This window comes from Oncorhynchus nerka, linkage group LG3 (assembly GCF_034236695.1).
Source record: "Oncorhynchus nerka isolate Pitt River linkage group LG3, Oner_Uvic_2.0, whole genome shotgun sequence".
NCBI classification, from domain to species: domain Eukaryota; kingdom Metazoa; phylum Chordata; class Actinopteri; order Salmoniformes; family Salmonidae; genus Oncorhynchus; species Oncorhynchus nerka.
Genome location: NC_088398.1, coordinates 84,451,749 through 84,468,890, shown reverse-complemented (window position 1 = coordinate 84,468,890; position 17,142 = coordinate 84,451,749). Strand labels below are relative to the sequence as shown.

At 46.3% G+C, this 17,142-nt stretch overlaps 1 protein-coding gene across 1 annotated transcript in view; it reads right to left on the bottom strand.

Annotated features, from left to right (window-relative positions):
* The window catches only part of LOC115115257 (partitioning defective 3 homolog B-like), a 448,345-nt gene that overhangs the window by 125,850 nt on the left and 305,353 nt on the right, over positions 1–17,142 (bottom strand). The window contains exon 15 of the mRNA XM_065016293.1: positions 13,941–14,225. Coding sequence (XP_064872365.1) covers positions 13,941–14,225 — 285 coding nt within the window. The remainder of the gene's footprint in view (positions 1–13,940; positions 14,226–17,142) is intronic.

Below are 17,142 nucleotides of genomic sequence, written 5' to 3'. Positions count from 1 at the left end.
GACATGGGGTCTATCCATCTCACAGAATAGAAGGCATGGGGTCTATCCATCTCCCTACATAGAAGGCATGGGGTCTATCCATCTCCCTGAATAGAAGGCATGGGGTCTATCCATCTCCCTGAATAGAAGGCATGGGGTCTATCCATCTCCCTGAATAGAAGGCATGGGGTCTATCCATCTCCCTGAATAGAAGGCATGGGGTCTATCCATCTCCCTGAATAGAAGGCATGGGGTCTATCCATCTCCCTGAATAGAAGGCATGGGGTCTATCCATCTCCCTGAATAGAAGGCATGGGGTCTATCTATCTCCCTGAATAGAAGGCATGGGGTCTATCCATCTCCCTGAATAGAAGGCATGGGGTCTATCCATCTCCCTGAATAGAAGGCATGGGGTCTATCCATCTCCCTGAATAGAAGGCATGGGGTCTATCCATCTCCCTGAACAGAAGGCATGGGGTCTATCCATCTCCCTGAATAGAAGGCATGGGGTCTATCCATCTCCCTGAATAGAAGGCATGGGGTCTATCCATCTCCCTACATAGAAGGCATGGGGTCTATCCATCTCCCTGAATAGAAGGCATGGGGTCTATCCATCTCCCTGAATAGAAGGCATGGGGTCTATCCATCTCCCTGAATAGAAGGCATGGGGTCTATCCATCTCCCTGAATAGAAGGCATGGGGTCTATCCATCTCCCTGAATAGAAGGCATGGGGTCTATCCATCTCCCTGAATAGAAGGCATGGGGTCTATCCATCTCCCTGAATAGAAGGCATGGGGTCTATCCATCTCCCTGAATAGAAGGCATGGGGTCTATCCATCTCCCCGAATAGAAGGCATGGGGTCTATCCATCTCCCTGAATAGAAGGCATGGGGTCTATCCATCTCCCTGAATAGAAGGCATGGGGTCTATCCATCTCCCTGAATAGAAGGCATGGGGTCTATCCATCTCCCTGAATAGAAGGCATGGGGTCTATCCATCTCCCTGAATAGAAGGCATGGGGTCTATCCATCTCCCTGAATAGAAGGCATGGGGTCTATCCATCTCCTGAATAGAAGGCATGGGGTCTATCCATCTCCCTGAATAGAAGGCATGGGGTCTATCCATCTCCCTGAATAGAAGGCATGGGGTCTATCCATCTCCCTGAATAGAAGGCATGGGGTCTATCCATCTCCCTGAATAGAAGGCATGGGGTCTATCCATCTCCCTGAATAGAAGGCATGGGGTCTATCCATCTCCCTGAATAGAAGGCATGGGGTCTATCCATCTCCCTGAATAGAAGGCATGGGGTCTATCCATCTCCCTGAATAGAAGGCATGGGGTCTATCCATCTCCCTGAATAGAAGGCATGGGGTCTATCCATCTCCCTGAATAGAAGGCATGGGGTCTATCCATCTCCCTGAATAGAAGGCATGGGGTCTATCCATCTCCCTGAATAGAAGGCATGGGGTCTATCCATCTCCCTGAATAGAAGGCATGGGGTCTATCCATCTCCTGAATAGAAGGCATGGGGTCTATCCATCTCCCTGAATAGAAGGCATGGGGTCTATCCATCTCCCTGAATAGAAGTCTATCCATGGGGTCTATCCATCTCCCTGAATAGAAGGCATGGGGTCTATCCATCTCCCTACATAGAAGGCATGGGGTCTATCCATCTCCCTGAATAGAAGGCATGGGGTCTATCCATCTCCCTGAATAGAAGGCATGGGGTCTATCCATCTCCCTGAATAGAAGGCATGGGGTCTATCCATCTCCCTGAATAGAAGGCATGGGGTCTATCCATCTCCCTGAATAGAAGGCATGGGGTCTATCCATCTCCCTGAATAGAAGGCATGGGGTCTATCCATCTCCCTGGGGTCTATCCATCTCCTGAATAGAAGGCATGGGGTCTATCCATCTCCCTGAATAGAAGGCATGGGGTCTATCCATCTCCCTCCACTGAATAGAAGGCATGGGGTCTATCCATCTCCCTGAATAGAAGGCATGGGGTCTATCCATCTCCCTGAATAGAAGGCATGGGGTCTATCCATCTCCCTGAATAGAAGGCATGGGGTCTATCCATCTCCCTGAATAGAAGGCATGGGGTCTATCCATCTCCCTGAATAGAAGGCATGGGGTCTATCCATCTCCCTGAATAGAAGGCATGGGGTCTATCCATCTCCCTGAATAGAAGGCATGGGGTCTATCCATCTCCCTGAATAGAAGGCATGGGGTCTATCCATCTCCCTGAATAGAAGGCATGGGGTCTATCCATCTCCCTGAATAGAAGGCATGGGGTCTATCCATCTCCCTGAATAGAAGGCATGGGGTCTATCCATCTCCCTGAATAGAAGGCATCTCCATCTGAATAGAAGGCATGGGGTCTATCCATCTCCCTGAATAGAAGGCATGGGGTCTATCCATCTCTCCCTGAATAGAAGGCATGGGGTCTATCCATCTCCCTGAATAGAAGGCATGGGGTCTATCCATCTCCCTGAATAGAAGGCATGGGGTCTATCCATCTCCCTGACATAGAAGGCATGGGGTCTATCCATCTCCCTGAATAGAAGGCATGGGGTCTATCCATCTCCCTGAATAGAAGGCATGGGGTCTATCCATCTCCCTGAATAGAAGGCATGGGGTCTATCCATCTCCCTGAATAGAAGGCATGGGGTCTATCCATCTCCCTGAATAGAAGGCATGGGGTCTATCCATCTCCCTGAATAGAAGGCATGGGGTCTATCCATCTCCCTGAATAGAAGGCATGGGGTCTATCCATCTCCCTGAATAGAAGGCATGGGGTCTATCCATCTCTGAATAGAGGCACAGAATAGAAGGCATGGGGTCTATCCATCTCCCTGAATAGAAGGCATGGGGTCTATCCATCTCCCTGAATAGAAGGCATGGGGTCTATCCATCTCCCTGAATAGAAGGCATGGGGTCTATCCATCTCCCCCTATCCATCTCCCTGAATAGAAGGCATGGGGTCTATCCATCTCCCTGAATAGAAGGCACATAGAAGGCATGGGGTCTATCCATCTCCCTGAATAGAAGGCATGGGGTCTATCCATCTCCCTGAATAGAAGGCATGGGGTCTATCCATCTCCCTGAATAGAAGGCATGGGGTCTATCCATCTCCCTGAATAGAAGGCATGGGGTCTATCCATCTCCCTGAATAGAAGGCATGGTGTCTATCCATCTCCCTGAATAGAAGGCATGGGGTCTATCCATCTCCCTGAATAGAAGGCATGGGGTCTATCCATCTCCCTGAATAGAAGGCATGGGGTCTATCCATCTCCCTGAATAGAAGGCATGGGGTCTATCCATCTCCCTGAATAGAAGGCATGGGGTCTATCCATCTCCCGAATAGAAGGCATGGGGTCTATCCATCTCCCTGAATAGAAGGCATGGGGTCTATCCATCTCCCTGAATAGAAGGCATGGGGTCTATCCATCTCCCTGAATAGAAGGCATGGGGTCTATCCATCTCCCCATCTCCCTGAATAGAAGGCATGGGGTCTATCCATCTCCCTGAATAGAAGGCATGGGGTCTATCCATCTCCCTGAATAGAAGGCATGGGGTCTATCTATCTCCCTGAATAGAAGGCATGGGGTCTATCCATCTCCCTGAATAGAAGGCATGGGGTCTATCCATCTCCCTGAATAGAAGGCATGGGGTCTATCCATCTCCCTGAATAGAAGGCATGGGGTCTATCCATCTCCCTGAATAGAAGGCATGGGGTCTATCCATCTCCCTGAATAGAAGGCATGGGGTCTATCCATCTCCCTGAATAGAAGGCATGGGGTCTATCCATCTCCCAGAATAGAAGGCATGGGGTCTATCCATCTCCCTGAATAGAAGGCATGGGGTCTATCCATCTCCCTGAATAGAAGGCATGGGGTCTATCCATCTCCCTGAATAGAAGACATGGGGTCTATACCATCTCCCTACATAGAAGGCATGGGGTCTATCCATCTCCCTGAACAGAAGGCATGGGGTCTATCCATCTCCCTGAATAGAAGGCATGGGGTCTATCCATCTCCCTACATAGAAGGCATGGGGTCTATCCATCTCCCTGAATAGAAGGCATGGGGTCTATCCATCTCCCTGAATAGAAGGCATGGGGTCTATCCATCTCCCTGAATAGAAGGCATGGGGTCTATCCATCTCCCTGAATAGAAGGCATGGGGTCTATCCATCTCCCTGAATAGAAGGCATGGGGTCTATCCATCTCCCTGAATAGAAGGCATGGGGTCTATCCATCTCCCTGAATAGAAGGCATGGGGTCTATCCATCTCCCTGAATAGAAGGCATGGGGTCTATCCATCTCCCTGAATAGAAGGCATGGGGTCTATCCATCTCCCCGAATAGAAGGCATGGGGTCTATCCATCTCCCTGAATAGAAGGCATGGGGTCTATCCATCTCCCTGAATAGAAGGCATGGGGTCTATCCATCTCCCTGAATAGAAGGCATGGGGTCTATCCATCTCCTGAATAGAAGGCATGGGGTCTATCCATCTCCCTACATAGAAGGCATGGGGTCTATCCATCTCCCTGAATAGAAGGCATGGGGTCTATCCATCTCCCTGAATAGAAGGCATGGGGTCTATCCATCTCCCTGAATAGAAGGCATGGGGTCTATCCATCTCCCTGAATAGAAGGCATGGGGTCTATCCATCTCCCTGAATAGAAGGCATGGGGTCTATCCATCTCCCTGAATAGAAGGCATGGGGTCTATCCATCTCCCTGAATAGAAGGCATGGGGTCTATCCATCTCCCTGAATAGAAGGCATGGGGTCTATCCATCTCCCTGAATAGAAGGCATGGGGTCTATCCATCTCCTGAATAGAAGGCATGGGGTCTATCCATCTCCCTACATAGAAGGCATGGGGTCTATCCATCTCCCTGAATAGAAGGCATGGGGTCTATCCATCTCCCTGAATAGAAGGCATGGGGTCTATCCATCTCCCTGAATAGAAGGCATGGGGTCTATCCATCTCCCTGAATAGAAGGCATGGGGTCTATCCATCTCCTGAATAGAAGGCATGGGGTCTATCCATCTCCCTGAATAGAAGGCATGGGGTCTATCCATCTCCCTGAATAGAAGGCATGGGGTCTATCCATCTCCCTGAATAGAAGGCATGGGGTCTATCCATCTCATGGGTCTATCCAGAATAGAAGGCATGGGGTCTATCCATCTCCCCCTATCCATAGAAGGCATGGGGTCTATCCATCTCCCTGAATAGAAGGCATGGGGTCTATCCATCTCCCTGAATAGAAGGCATGGGGTCTATCCATCTCCCTGAATAGAAGGCATGGGGTCTATCCATCTCCCGAATAGAAGGCATGGGGTCTATCCATCTCCCTGAATAGAAGGCATGGGGTCTATCCATCTCCCTGAATAGAAGGCATGGGGTCTATCCATCTCCCTACATAGAAGGCATGGGGTCTATCCATCTCCCTGAATAGAAGGCATGGGGTCTATCCATCTCCCTAGAAGGCATGGGGTCTATCCATCTCCCATAGAAGGCATGGGGTCTATCCATCTCCTGAATAGAAGGCATGGGGTCTATCCATCTCCCTGAATAGAAGGCATGGGGTCTATCCATCTCCCTGAATAGAAGGCATGGGGTCTATCCATCTCCCTGAATAGAATGGGGCATAGAAGGGGGTCTATCCATCTCCCTGAATAGAAGGCATGGGGTCTATCCATCTCCCTGAATAGAAGGCATGGGGTCTATCCATCTCCCTGAATAGAAGGCATGGGGTCTATCCATCTCCCTGAATAGAAGGCATGGGGTCTATCCATCTCCCTGAATAGAAGGCATGGGGTCTATCCATCTCCCTGAATAGAAGGCATGGGTCTATCCATCTCCCTACATAGAAGGCATGGGGTCTATCCATCTCCCTGAATAGAAGGCATGGGGTCTATCCATCTCCCTGAATAGAAGGCATGGGGTCTATCCATCTCCCTGAATAGAAGGCATGGGGTCTATCCATCTCCCTGAATAGAAGGCATGGGGTCTATCCATCTCCCTGAATAGAAGGCATGGGGTCTATCCATCTCCCTGAATAGAAGGCATGGGGTCTATCCATCTCCCTGAATAGAAGGCATGGGGTCTATAGAAGGCATGGGGTCTATCCATCTCTCTGAATAGAAGGCATGGGGTCTATCCATCTCCCCGAATAGAAGGCATGGGGTCTATCTATCTCCCTGAATAGAAGGCATGGGGTCTATCCATCTCACAGAATAGAAGGCATGGGGTCTATCCATCTCCCTGAATAGAAGGCATGGGGTCTATCCATCTCACAGAATAGAAGGCATGGGGTCTATCCATCTCCCTGAATAGAAGGCATGGGGTCTATCCATCTCCCTGAATAGAAGACATGGGGTCTATACCATCTCCCTACATAGAAGGCATGGGGTCTATCCATCTCCCTACATAGAAGGCATGGGGTCTATCCATCTCCCTACATAGAAGGCATGGGGTCTATCCATCTCCCTGAATAGAAGACATGGGGTCTATACCATCTCCCTGTGTCTAAAGGTACAAACTCCTCCTACCCAGCGGTCACGGAGAGCAAATCAAGTGCGCCTATAGACTTACCACTGGCCAATCAGATAGCTCAGATCACCCGTGTGTCTGCAGCTTCCACGAGCCCACAGCAAAGTGGATAGTTAAACTCTACCGTTTGAGATTTAAAAACGCTTTAAAAAAAACATGACTAGAGAGAGACTGTCAACGAATACAGTTGAGAGCTGCTGTTGTTATGATTGAGTTCATGTTAAAGATTGTATTCAGCACCTTTTACAAGCCATAAACCACCTCTCCGTGTCCACTAGCGTTGTTCACTAACGGCTTGTGTCTTTCTCATATCAACGATTACTTCACGTTCGCTGGATCGTACGAGTAACAACATGAATTGGTGCACGAGGCAGAAATCATGCAGTGTGACTTGAGCTTGGCCATCAGCCGGATGATCGCCCCCCTTTATGGTCAGTCAGCTGAGGGAGGAAGAGCTGGGGGAGGAAGAGCTGAGGGAGGAAGAGCTGGGGGAGGAGGAGCTGAGGGAGGAAGAGCTGGGGGAGGAGGAGCTGAGGGAGGAAGAGCTGGGGGAGGAGGAGCTGAGGGAGGAAGAGCTGGGGGAGGAGGAGCTGAGGGAGGAAGAGCTGGGGGAGGAAGTAATGAGGGAGGAAGAACTGAGGGAGGAAGAACTGAGGGAGGATGGGGCTGAGGGAGGGAGAGCTGAGAGAGGAGGAGCTGAGGGAGGAAGAGCTGAGGGAGGAAGAGCTGGGGGAGGGAGAGCTGAGGGAGGAAGAACTGAGGGAGGAAGAGCTGGGGGAGGAAGAGCTGAGGGAGGAAGAGCTGAGAGAGGAAGAGCTGGGGGAGGAAGAACTGAGGGAGGAAGAGCTGGGGGAGGAAGAACTGAGGGAGGAAGAGCTGAGGGAGGAAGAGCTGAGAGAGGAAGAGCTGAGCTGCCTGTATCTGAAGGTCAGTCTCAGCGGAGGGAGGGAGGGTGAGAGAGGAAGAGCTGAGCTGCCTGTATCTGATGGTCAGTCTCAGCGGAGGGAGGGAGGTGAGAGAGAGAGCAGCGGAGAGAGTTTGCCTCTCACCCTCCCTCCCTCCGCTGAGACTGACCATCAGATACAGGCAGCTCAGCTCTTCCTCCCTCAGCTCTTCCTCTCTCACCCTCCCTCCCTCCGCTGAGACTGACCATCAGATACAGGCAGCTCAGCTCTTCCTCTCTCAGCTCTTCCTCTCTCAGCTCCTCCTCCCCCAGCTCTTCCTCCCCCAGCTCTTCCTCCCTCCCTCCGCTGAGACTGACCGTCAGATACAGGCACCATCCAGTTCAGTAAAATCTCCTCCTCTCCCTCCCTCTCCTCCTCTCCCTCCCTCTCCTCCTCTCCCCTCCATCCCTCCTGCCCTTCCTCTCCTCTCCATCCCTTCCTCTCCTCCTCTCCCCTCCATCCATCCCACCCTCTCCTCTCTCCTCCATCCCTCATCTCCCCTCCATCCCTCCTTTCCCCTCCATCCCTCCTGCCCTTCCTCTCCTCCTCTCCCCCCATCCCTCCCTCTCCTCCTCTCTCCCCCATCCCTCCATTTCCTTCCTCTCCTCCCTCCCCCCCTCTCGCCCGTTCTCTCTTCCCTGTCCTCTCCCTCCCTCTGTATCTTTCTGTTACATGGTCGACATTCCCCTCCAGTGTATAAGGTCCTCCTCAGTTTTACCTAGAGCAGGGAGGTATGTGTGTGTGTGTGTGTGTGTGTGTGTGGTTGCTGCCCAAAAGAAGGGCCTGTAGGATGTAGGAACACTTATAAGGAGCATCTTCTGAAAGCTCTGGCATTCCGCCTGTTTTCCTGCCTGTTTACCTTACTCCCTCCCTGCATGTCTGTCTGTCTGTCTCTCTGCCCCACTCCCTGCCTCTTTCTCTCCCTGCCTACCTTCCTACTTACCACCCTCTCCCCCACCCTCCCTCCCTGTCTAGCTCCCCTCCCACCCTCCCTCCCTGCCTAGCTCATCCCCCTTACTCTCCCTCCCTCCTTGCCTCTCCCCCACCCCCTCCCTGCCTAGCTCCTCCCCCTTACTCTCCCTATATATAATGATATACAGTACACACCACGATAATGATATACAGTACACACTACGATAATGATATACAGTACACACTACGATAATGATATACAGTACACACTATGATAATGATATACAGTACACACTACGATAATGATCGACAGTACACACTACGATAATGATATATAGTACACACCACGATAATGATATACAGTACACACTACGATAATGATATATAGTACACACTATGGTAATGATATACAGTACACAATATGGTAATGACCTACACTACGATAATGATATATAGTACACACTACGATAATGATATACAGTACACACTACGATAATGATATACAGTACACACTATGGTAATGACCTCTCCTCCCCAGCCTTCCTCTCCTCCGCTGACTACGATAATGATATATAGTACACACTACGATAATGATATATAGTACACACTACGATAATGATATACAGTACACACTATGATAATGATATACACTACACACTATGATAATGATATACACTACACACTACGATAATGATATATAGTACACACTATGATAATGATATACAGTACACACCACGATAATGATCGACAGTACACACTATGATAATGATATATAGTACACACTACGATAATGATATACAGTACACACCACGATAATGATCGACAGTACACACTATGATAATGATATATAGTACACACTACGATAATGATATACAGTACACACTACGATAATGATATACAGTACACACTATGGTAATGACCTACACTACGATAATGATATATAGTACACACTACGATAATGATATATAGTACACACTACGATAATGATATACAGTACACACTATGATAATGATATACACTACACACTATGATAATGATATACAGTACACACTACGATAATGATATATAGTACACACTACGATAATGATATACACTACACACTATGATAATGATATACAGTACACACTATGATAATGATATACAGTACACACCACGATAATGATATACAGTACACACTACGATAATGATCGACAGTACACACTATGATAATGATATACAGTACACACTACGATAATGATATACAGTACACACTATGATAATGATATACACTACACACTATGATAATGATATACAGTACACACTACGATAATGATATACAGTACACACCACGATAATGATATACAGTACGATAATGATCTACAGTACACACTATGCAAATGGTATACATTACACACTATGATAATGATATATGGTATATGATTGGTCATGATTGATATATATGATTGGTCAAGACCATGGATCAATGATTGATGATTGGTTATGACCACAGGTATTTATTACAGTATTCCATTTCTGATAATGTGCCCCAGAGTAAGACATCTGATAATGTGCCCCAGAGTAAGATATCTGATAATGTTCCCCAGAGTAAGACATGTGATAATGTGCCCCAGAGTAAGACATGTGATAATGTGCCCCAGAGTAAGATATCTGATAATGTGCCCCAGAGTAAGACATCTGATAATGTGCCCCAGAGTAAGATATCTGATAATGTGCCCCAGAGTAAGACATCTGATAATGTGCCCCAGAGTAAGATATCTGATAATGTGTCCCAGAGTAAGACATGTGATAATGTGCCCCAGAGTAAGACATGTGATAATGTGCCCCAGAGTAAGACATGTGATAATGTGCCCCAGAGTAAGACATGTGATAATGTGCCCCAGAGTAAGACATGTGATAATGTGTCCCAGAGTAAGACATGTGATAATATGTCCCAGAGTAAGACATCTGATAATGTGTCCCAGAGTAAGACATCTGATAACGTGCCCCAGAGTAAGACATGTGTTACGGATACAGTTATCCTGTGTGTGTGTGTATCCTGTGTGTGTGTTTCTTTTCTCTCCTTCTCCCCTCACAGGTGAAAATCATCACTCCCCAATCAGTCAACAATCAATCATCAATCAGAAGACACACCTCCTCCTATTTCCTACCCTATCACAGTTCCTTCCCCATGGTTTAAAAACCCCATCATTTGTTTGCTCTGGAGCAATCTCTAGCTCAATCTCTCTGTAAATGCCATGTCTGTAGGTCTCTGTGTTTCACTCTCGCTTTGTGTCTTAACCTCTCTTTTGTTTAAGCACCTCATAGCACTTTGTCATCACCTGTGAGTATTGTTTTTGGTTATGGTGTTTGTTTGTTGCTGGTGGGAAAAGGGGGAAACCAAAACAAGTCGCCCATGGGCATACACTACCCGTAGGTGAACTTTGTTAAATACACTAGTTAGAACTGGGCGGACCACCAACTGTATTTTTGGTTAGTTAGTTAGCTGTTGTTAAAGTAGGCTAGTCTAGCTTAGGGGTGTTTTTGAATACTTATTGTTTCTTTTCTTGGGTCCAGCTCAGCCCCTTTTCCTGCTCCCCCATTACCGTGTGTTTATAAATAAACCTAGAGTTTGACGGTAGATTTCTGTTGTAATGGTTATTTCGAGTAAGTACACACTTTTACTTTGTCACCATAATAATTTGCATGAGTTATGTTACGGGTCTCATTACCATCCCCCCTAGACTGTCGGGCCAAAAGGGATTCATAACAACATGTGATAATGTGCCCCAGAGTAAGACATGTGATAATGTGACCCAGAGTAAGACATGTGATAATGTGCCCCAGAGTAAGACGTGTGATAATGTGTCCCAGAGTAAGACATGTGATACTATGTCCCAGAGTAAGACATGTGATAATGTGTCCCAGAGTAAGACATCTGATAATGTGTCCCAGAGTAAGACATCTGATAATGTGCCCCAGAGTAAGACATGTGATAATGTGCCCCAGAGTAAGACATGTGATAATGTGTCCCAGAGTAAGACATGTGATACTATGTCCCAGAGTAAGACATCTGATAACGTGCCCCAGAGTAAGACATGTGATACTATGTCCCAGAGTAAGACATCTGATAACGTGCCCCAGAGTAAGACATGTGATACTATGTCCCAGAGTAAGACATCTGATAACGTGCCCCAGAGTAAGACATGTGATACTATGTCCCAGAGTAAGACATCTGATAACGTGCCCCAGAGTAAGACATGTGATACTATGTCCCAGAGTAAGACATCTGATAACGTGCCCCAGAGTAAGACATGTGATACTATGTCCCAGAGTAAGACATCTGATAACGTGCCCCAGAGTAAGACATGTGATAATGTGCCCCATAGTAAGACATGTGATACTATGTCCCAGAGTAAGACATCTGATAATGTGCCCCAGAGTAAGACATGTGATAATGTGCCCCAGAGTAAGACATGTGATAATGTGCCCCAGAGTAAGACATGTGATAATGTGTCCCAGAGTAAGACATCTGATAACGTGCCCCAGAGTAAGACATGTGATAATGTGCCCCAGAGTAAGACATCTGATAATGTGTCCCAGAGTAAGACATGTGATAATGTGCCCCAGAGTAAGACATGTGATAATGTGCCCCAGAGCACATTAACCTTTCCCCCTCTCTCTCGGTTGAATTATTTTCATACTTCTAACTTCAGGAGAAATTATTTTCTGTTAAATTGAATAAAACATTATCAGAAAACCTTAATGTAGCTACACGCACGCACGCACGCACGCACGCACGCACGCACGCACGCACGCACACACGCACACACACACACACACAGGGAGGATGGGATAGGATGAAGTAATGAATGTGGAGACAGGATATAACTACTATAGTATAAGGGAAGATCAGTATCAGGGTCATCCTATATCAGTCTCAGGGTCTTCCTATATCCCTGTATCAGTCTCAGGGTCATCCTATATCCCTGTATCAGCCTCAGGGTCATCCTATATCCCTGTATCAGCCTCAGGGTCATCCTAAACCCCTGTATCAGCCTCAGGGTCATCATATATCCCTGTCTCAGTCTCATCCTATATCACTGTATGAGTCTCAGGGTCATCCTGTATACCTGTATCAGTCTCAGGGTCATCTATATCCCGGTATCAGTCTCAGGGTCATCTTTATCCCTGTATCAGTCTCAGGGTCATCCTGTATCCCTGTATCAGTCTCAGGGTCATCCTAGATCCCTGTATCAGTCAGTCTCAGGGTCATCTATATCCCTCAGGGTCATCCAGTCTCAGGGTCCCTGTATCAGTCTCAGGGTCATCCCCTGTATCAGTCTCAGGGTCATCCTATAGATCCCTGTATCAGTCTCAGTCATCCTGGTCATCTATATCCCTGTATCAGTCTCAGGGGGGTCATCCTAGATCCCTGTACCCTCAGGGTATCAGTCTCGGGGTCATACCCTGTCCCATCCCTGTATCAGTCTCAGGGTCATCCTATATCCCTGTATCAGTCTCAGGGTCATCTATATCCCTGTATCAGCCTCAGGGTCTTCCTATATCCCTGTATCAGTCTCAGGGTCATCCTATATCCCTGTATCAGTCTCAGTGTCATCCTATATCCCCGTATCAGCCTCAGGGTCATCCTATATCCCTGTATCAGTATCAGGGTCATCCTATATCCCTGTATCAGCCTCAGGGTCATCCTAAACCCCTGTATCAGCCTCAGGGTCATCCTAGATCCCTGTATCAGTCTCAGGGTCATCCTATATCCCTGTATCAGTCTCAGGGTCATCCTATATCCCTGTATCAGTCTCAGGGTCATCTATATACCTGTATCACTCTCAGGGTCATCTATATCCCTGTATCAGTCTCAGGGTCATCCTATATCCTTGTATCAGTCTCAGGGTCATCCTATATCCCTGTATCAGTCTCAGGGTCATCCTATATCCCTGTATCAGTTTCAGGGTCATCCTATATCCCTGGCTCAGTCTCATCCTATATCCCTGTATCAGTCTCAGGGTCAACTATATCCCTGTATCAGCCTCAGGGTCATCTATATCCCTGTATCAGCCTCAGGGTCATCCTATATCCCTGTATCAGTCTCAGGGTCATCCTATATCCCTGTATCAGTTTCAGGGTCATCCTATATCCCTGGCTCAGTCTCATCCTATACCCTGTATCAGCCTCAGGGTCATCCTATACCCTGTATCAGTCTCAGGGTCATCCTATATCCCTGTATCAGTCTCAGGGTCATCCTATACCCTGTATCAGTCTCAGGGTCATCTATATCCCTGTATCAGTCTCAGGGTCATCTATATCCCTGTATCAGTCTCAGGGTCATCCTAGATCCCTGTATCAGTCTCAGGGTCATCCTATATCCTTGCATTTTCATGTCATTTTGCGACCAACTGTTGCATGCCTAGCTAGCTGCTTAAGTTAGATGATCAGTCTGTCAAGTGACTAGAGGATTTTGTTTTGGTAAGAGAACAGGCACCCAGGCTAAGAGGAAAGGTTGATTATGTCAAATATACTACAGCAGCCGGGATCCTGTCTCACCTGTCGGCCATGGGCGGGGCTTGTCTCTGCTTGTTGACCTTGGCGTACAGCCCGTCCAGGGGGACCTTATTGGATGGCTCGTTGCCGTGGGAGGGGCCGAGGCCGTGGGGTGGCGGGCGTTGGGGAGATGGGGTGCGGGTTCTACTGTAGGGGGAGTGACGCGGGGAGGAGTTGTCTCTGAAGTTGTTGATGCGTGCGTAGTTGGGGTCCATGTAATCATCCTCAACATCAGGTCCTTTTTCTCTGGCCTGACGCTCCCTCAGCTCCGCGTGCTTCGCCTCGATCCTGGAACAGATATGAATCAACAGGAGGAGTTACCTACAGTACACACCTGTACTAACCTCTGGGACAGATATGAATCAACAGGAGGAGTTACCTAGAGTACACACCTGTACTAACCTCTGGGACAGATATGTACACACCTGTACTAACCTCTGGGACAGATATGTACACACCTGTACTAACCTCTGGGACAGATATGAATCAACAGGAGGAGTTACCTACAGTACACACCTGTACTAACCTCTGGGACAGATCTGAATCAACAGGAGGAGTTACCTACAGTACACACCTGTACTAACCTCTGGGACAGATCTGAATCAACAGGAGGAGTTACCTACAGTACACACCTGTACTAACCTCTGGGACAGATCTGGATCAACAGGAGGAGTTACCTACAGTACACACCTGTACTAACCTCTGGGACAGATCTGGATCAACAGGAGGAGTTACCTACAGTACACACCTGTACTAACCTCTGGGACAGATCTGAATCAACAGGAGGAGTTACCTACAGTACACACCTGTACTAACCTCTGGGACACATCTGGATCAACAGGAGGAGTTACCTACAGTACACACCTGTACTAACCTCTGGGACAGATATGAATCAACAGGAGTTTCCTACAGTACACACCTGTACTAAACTCTGGGACAGATATGTACACACCTGTACGAACCTCTGGGACAGATCTGGATCAACAGGAGGAGTTACCTACAGTACACACCTGTACTAACCTCTGGGACAGATATGTACACCCCTGTACGAACCTCTGGGACAGATCTGGATCAACAGGAGGAGTTACCTACAGTACACACCTGTACTAACCTCTGGGACACATCTGGATCAACAGGAGGAGTTACCTACAGTACACACCTGTACTAACCTCTGGGACAGATCTGGATCAACAGGAGGAGTTACCTACAGTACACACCTGTACTAACCTCTGGGACACATCTGGATCAACAGGAGGAGTTACCTACAGTACACACCTGTACTAACCTCTGGGACAGATCTGAATCAACAGGAGGAGTTACCTACAGTACACACCTGTACTAACCTCTGGGACAGATATGTACACACCTGTACTAACCTCTGGGACAGATATGAATCAACAGGAGTTTCCTACAGTACACACCTGTACTAACCTCTGGGACACATCTGGATCAACAGGAGGACCTGTACTACAATAAATAATAACCACCACCCTGTAATAAATAATAACCACCACCCTGTAATAAATAATAACCACCACCCTGTAATAAATAATAACCACCACCCTGTAATAAATAATAACCACCACCCTGTAATAAATAATAACCATCACCCTGTAATAAATAATAACCACCACCCTGTAATAAATAATAACCACCACCCTGTAATAAATAATAACCACCACCCTGTAATAAATAATAACCACCCTGTAATACATAATAACCACCACCCTGTAATAAATAATAACCACCACCCTGTAATACATAATAACCACCACCCTGTAATACATAATAACCACCACCCTGTAATAAATAATAACCACCACCCTGTAATAAATAATAACCACCACCCTGTAATAAATAATAACCACCACCCTGTAATACATAATAACCACCACCCTGTAATAAATAATAACCACCACCCTGTAATAAATAATAACCACCCTGTAATAAATAATAACCACCACCCTGTAATAAATAATAACCACCCTGTAATAAATAATAACCACCACCCTGTAATAAATAATAACCACCACCCTGTAATAAATAATAACCACCACCCTGTAATAAATAATAACCATCACCCTGTAATAAATAATAACCACCACCCTGTAATAAATAACCACCACCCTGTAATAAATAATAACCACCACCCTGTAATAAATAATAACCATCACCCTGTAATAAATAATAACCACCACCCTGTAATAAATAATAACCACCACCCTGTAATAAATAATAACCACCACCCTGTAATAAATAATAACCACCACCCTGTAATAAATAATAACCACCACCCTGTAATAAATAATAACCACCACCCTGTAATAAATAATAACCACCACCCTGTAATAAATAATAACCACCACCCTGTAATAAATAATAACCACCACCCTGTAATAAATAATAACCACCCTGTAATAAATAATAACCACCACCCTGTAATAAATAATAACCATCACCCTGTAATAAATAATAACCACCACCCTGTAATAAATAATAACCACCACCCTGTAATAAATAATAACCACCACCCTGTAATAACCACCACCCTGTAATAAATAATAACCACCACCCTGTAATAAATAATAACCACCCTGTAATAAATAATAACCACCACCATGTAATAAATAATAACCATCACCCTGTAATAAATAATAACCATCACCCTGTAATAAATAATAACCATCACCCTGTAATAACCACCACCCTGTAATAAATAATAACCACCACCCTGTAATAAATAATAACCACCACCCTGTAATAAATAATAACCACCCTGTAATAAATAATAACCACCACCCTGTAATAAATAATAACCACCCTGTAATAAATAATAACCACCACCCTGTAATAAATAATAACCACCCTGTAATAAATAATAACCACCACCCTGTAATAAATAATAACCACCACCCTGTAATAAATAATAACCACCCTGTAATAAATAATAACCACCACCCTGTAATAAATAATAACCACCCTGTAATAAATAATAACCACCACCCTGTAATAAATAATAACCACCCCCCTGTAATAAATAATAACCACCACCCTGTAATAAATAATAACCACCCTGTAATACATAATAACCCCCCTGTAATACATAATAACCACCACCCTGTAATAAATAATAACCACCACCCTGTAATAAATAATAACCACCACCCTGTAATAAATAATAACCACCCTGTAATAAATAATAACC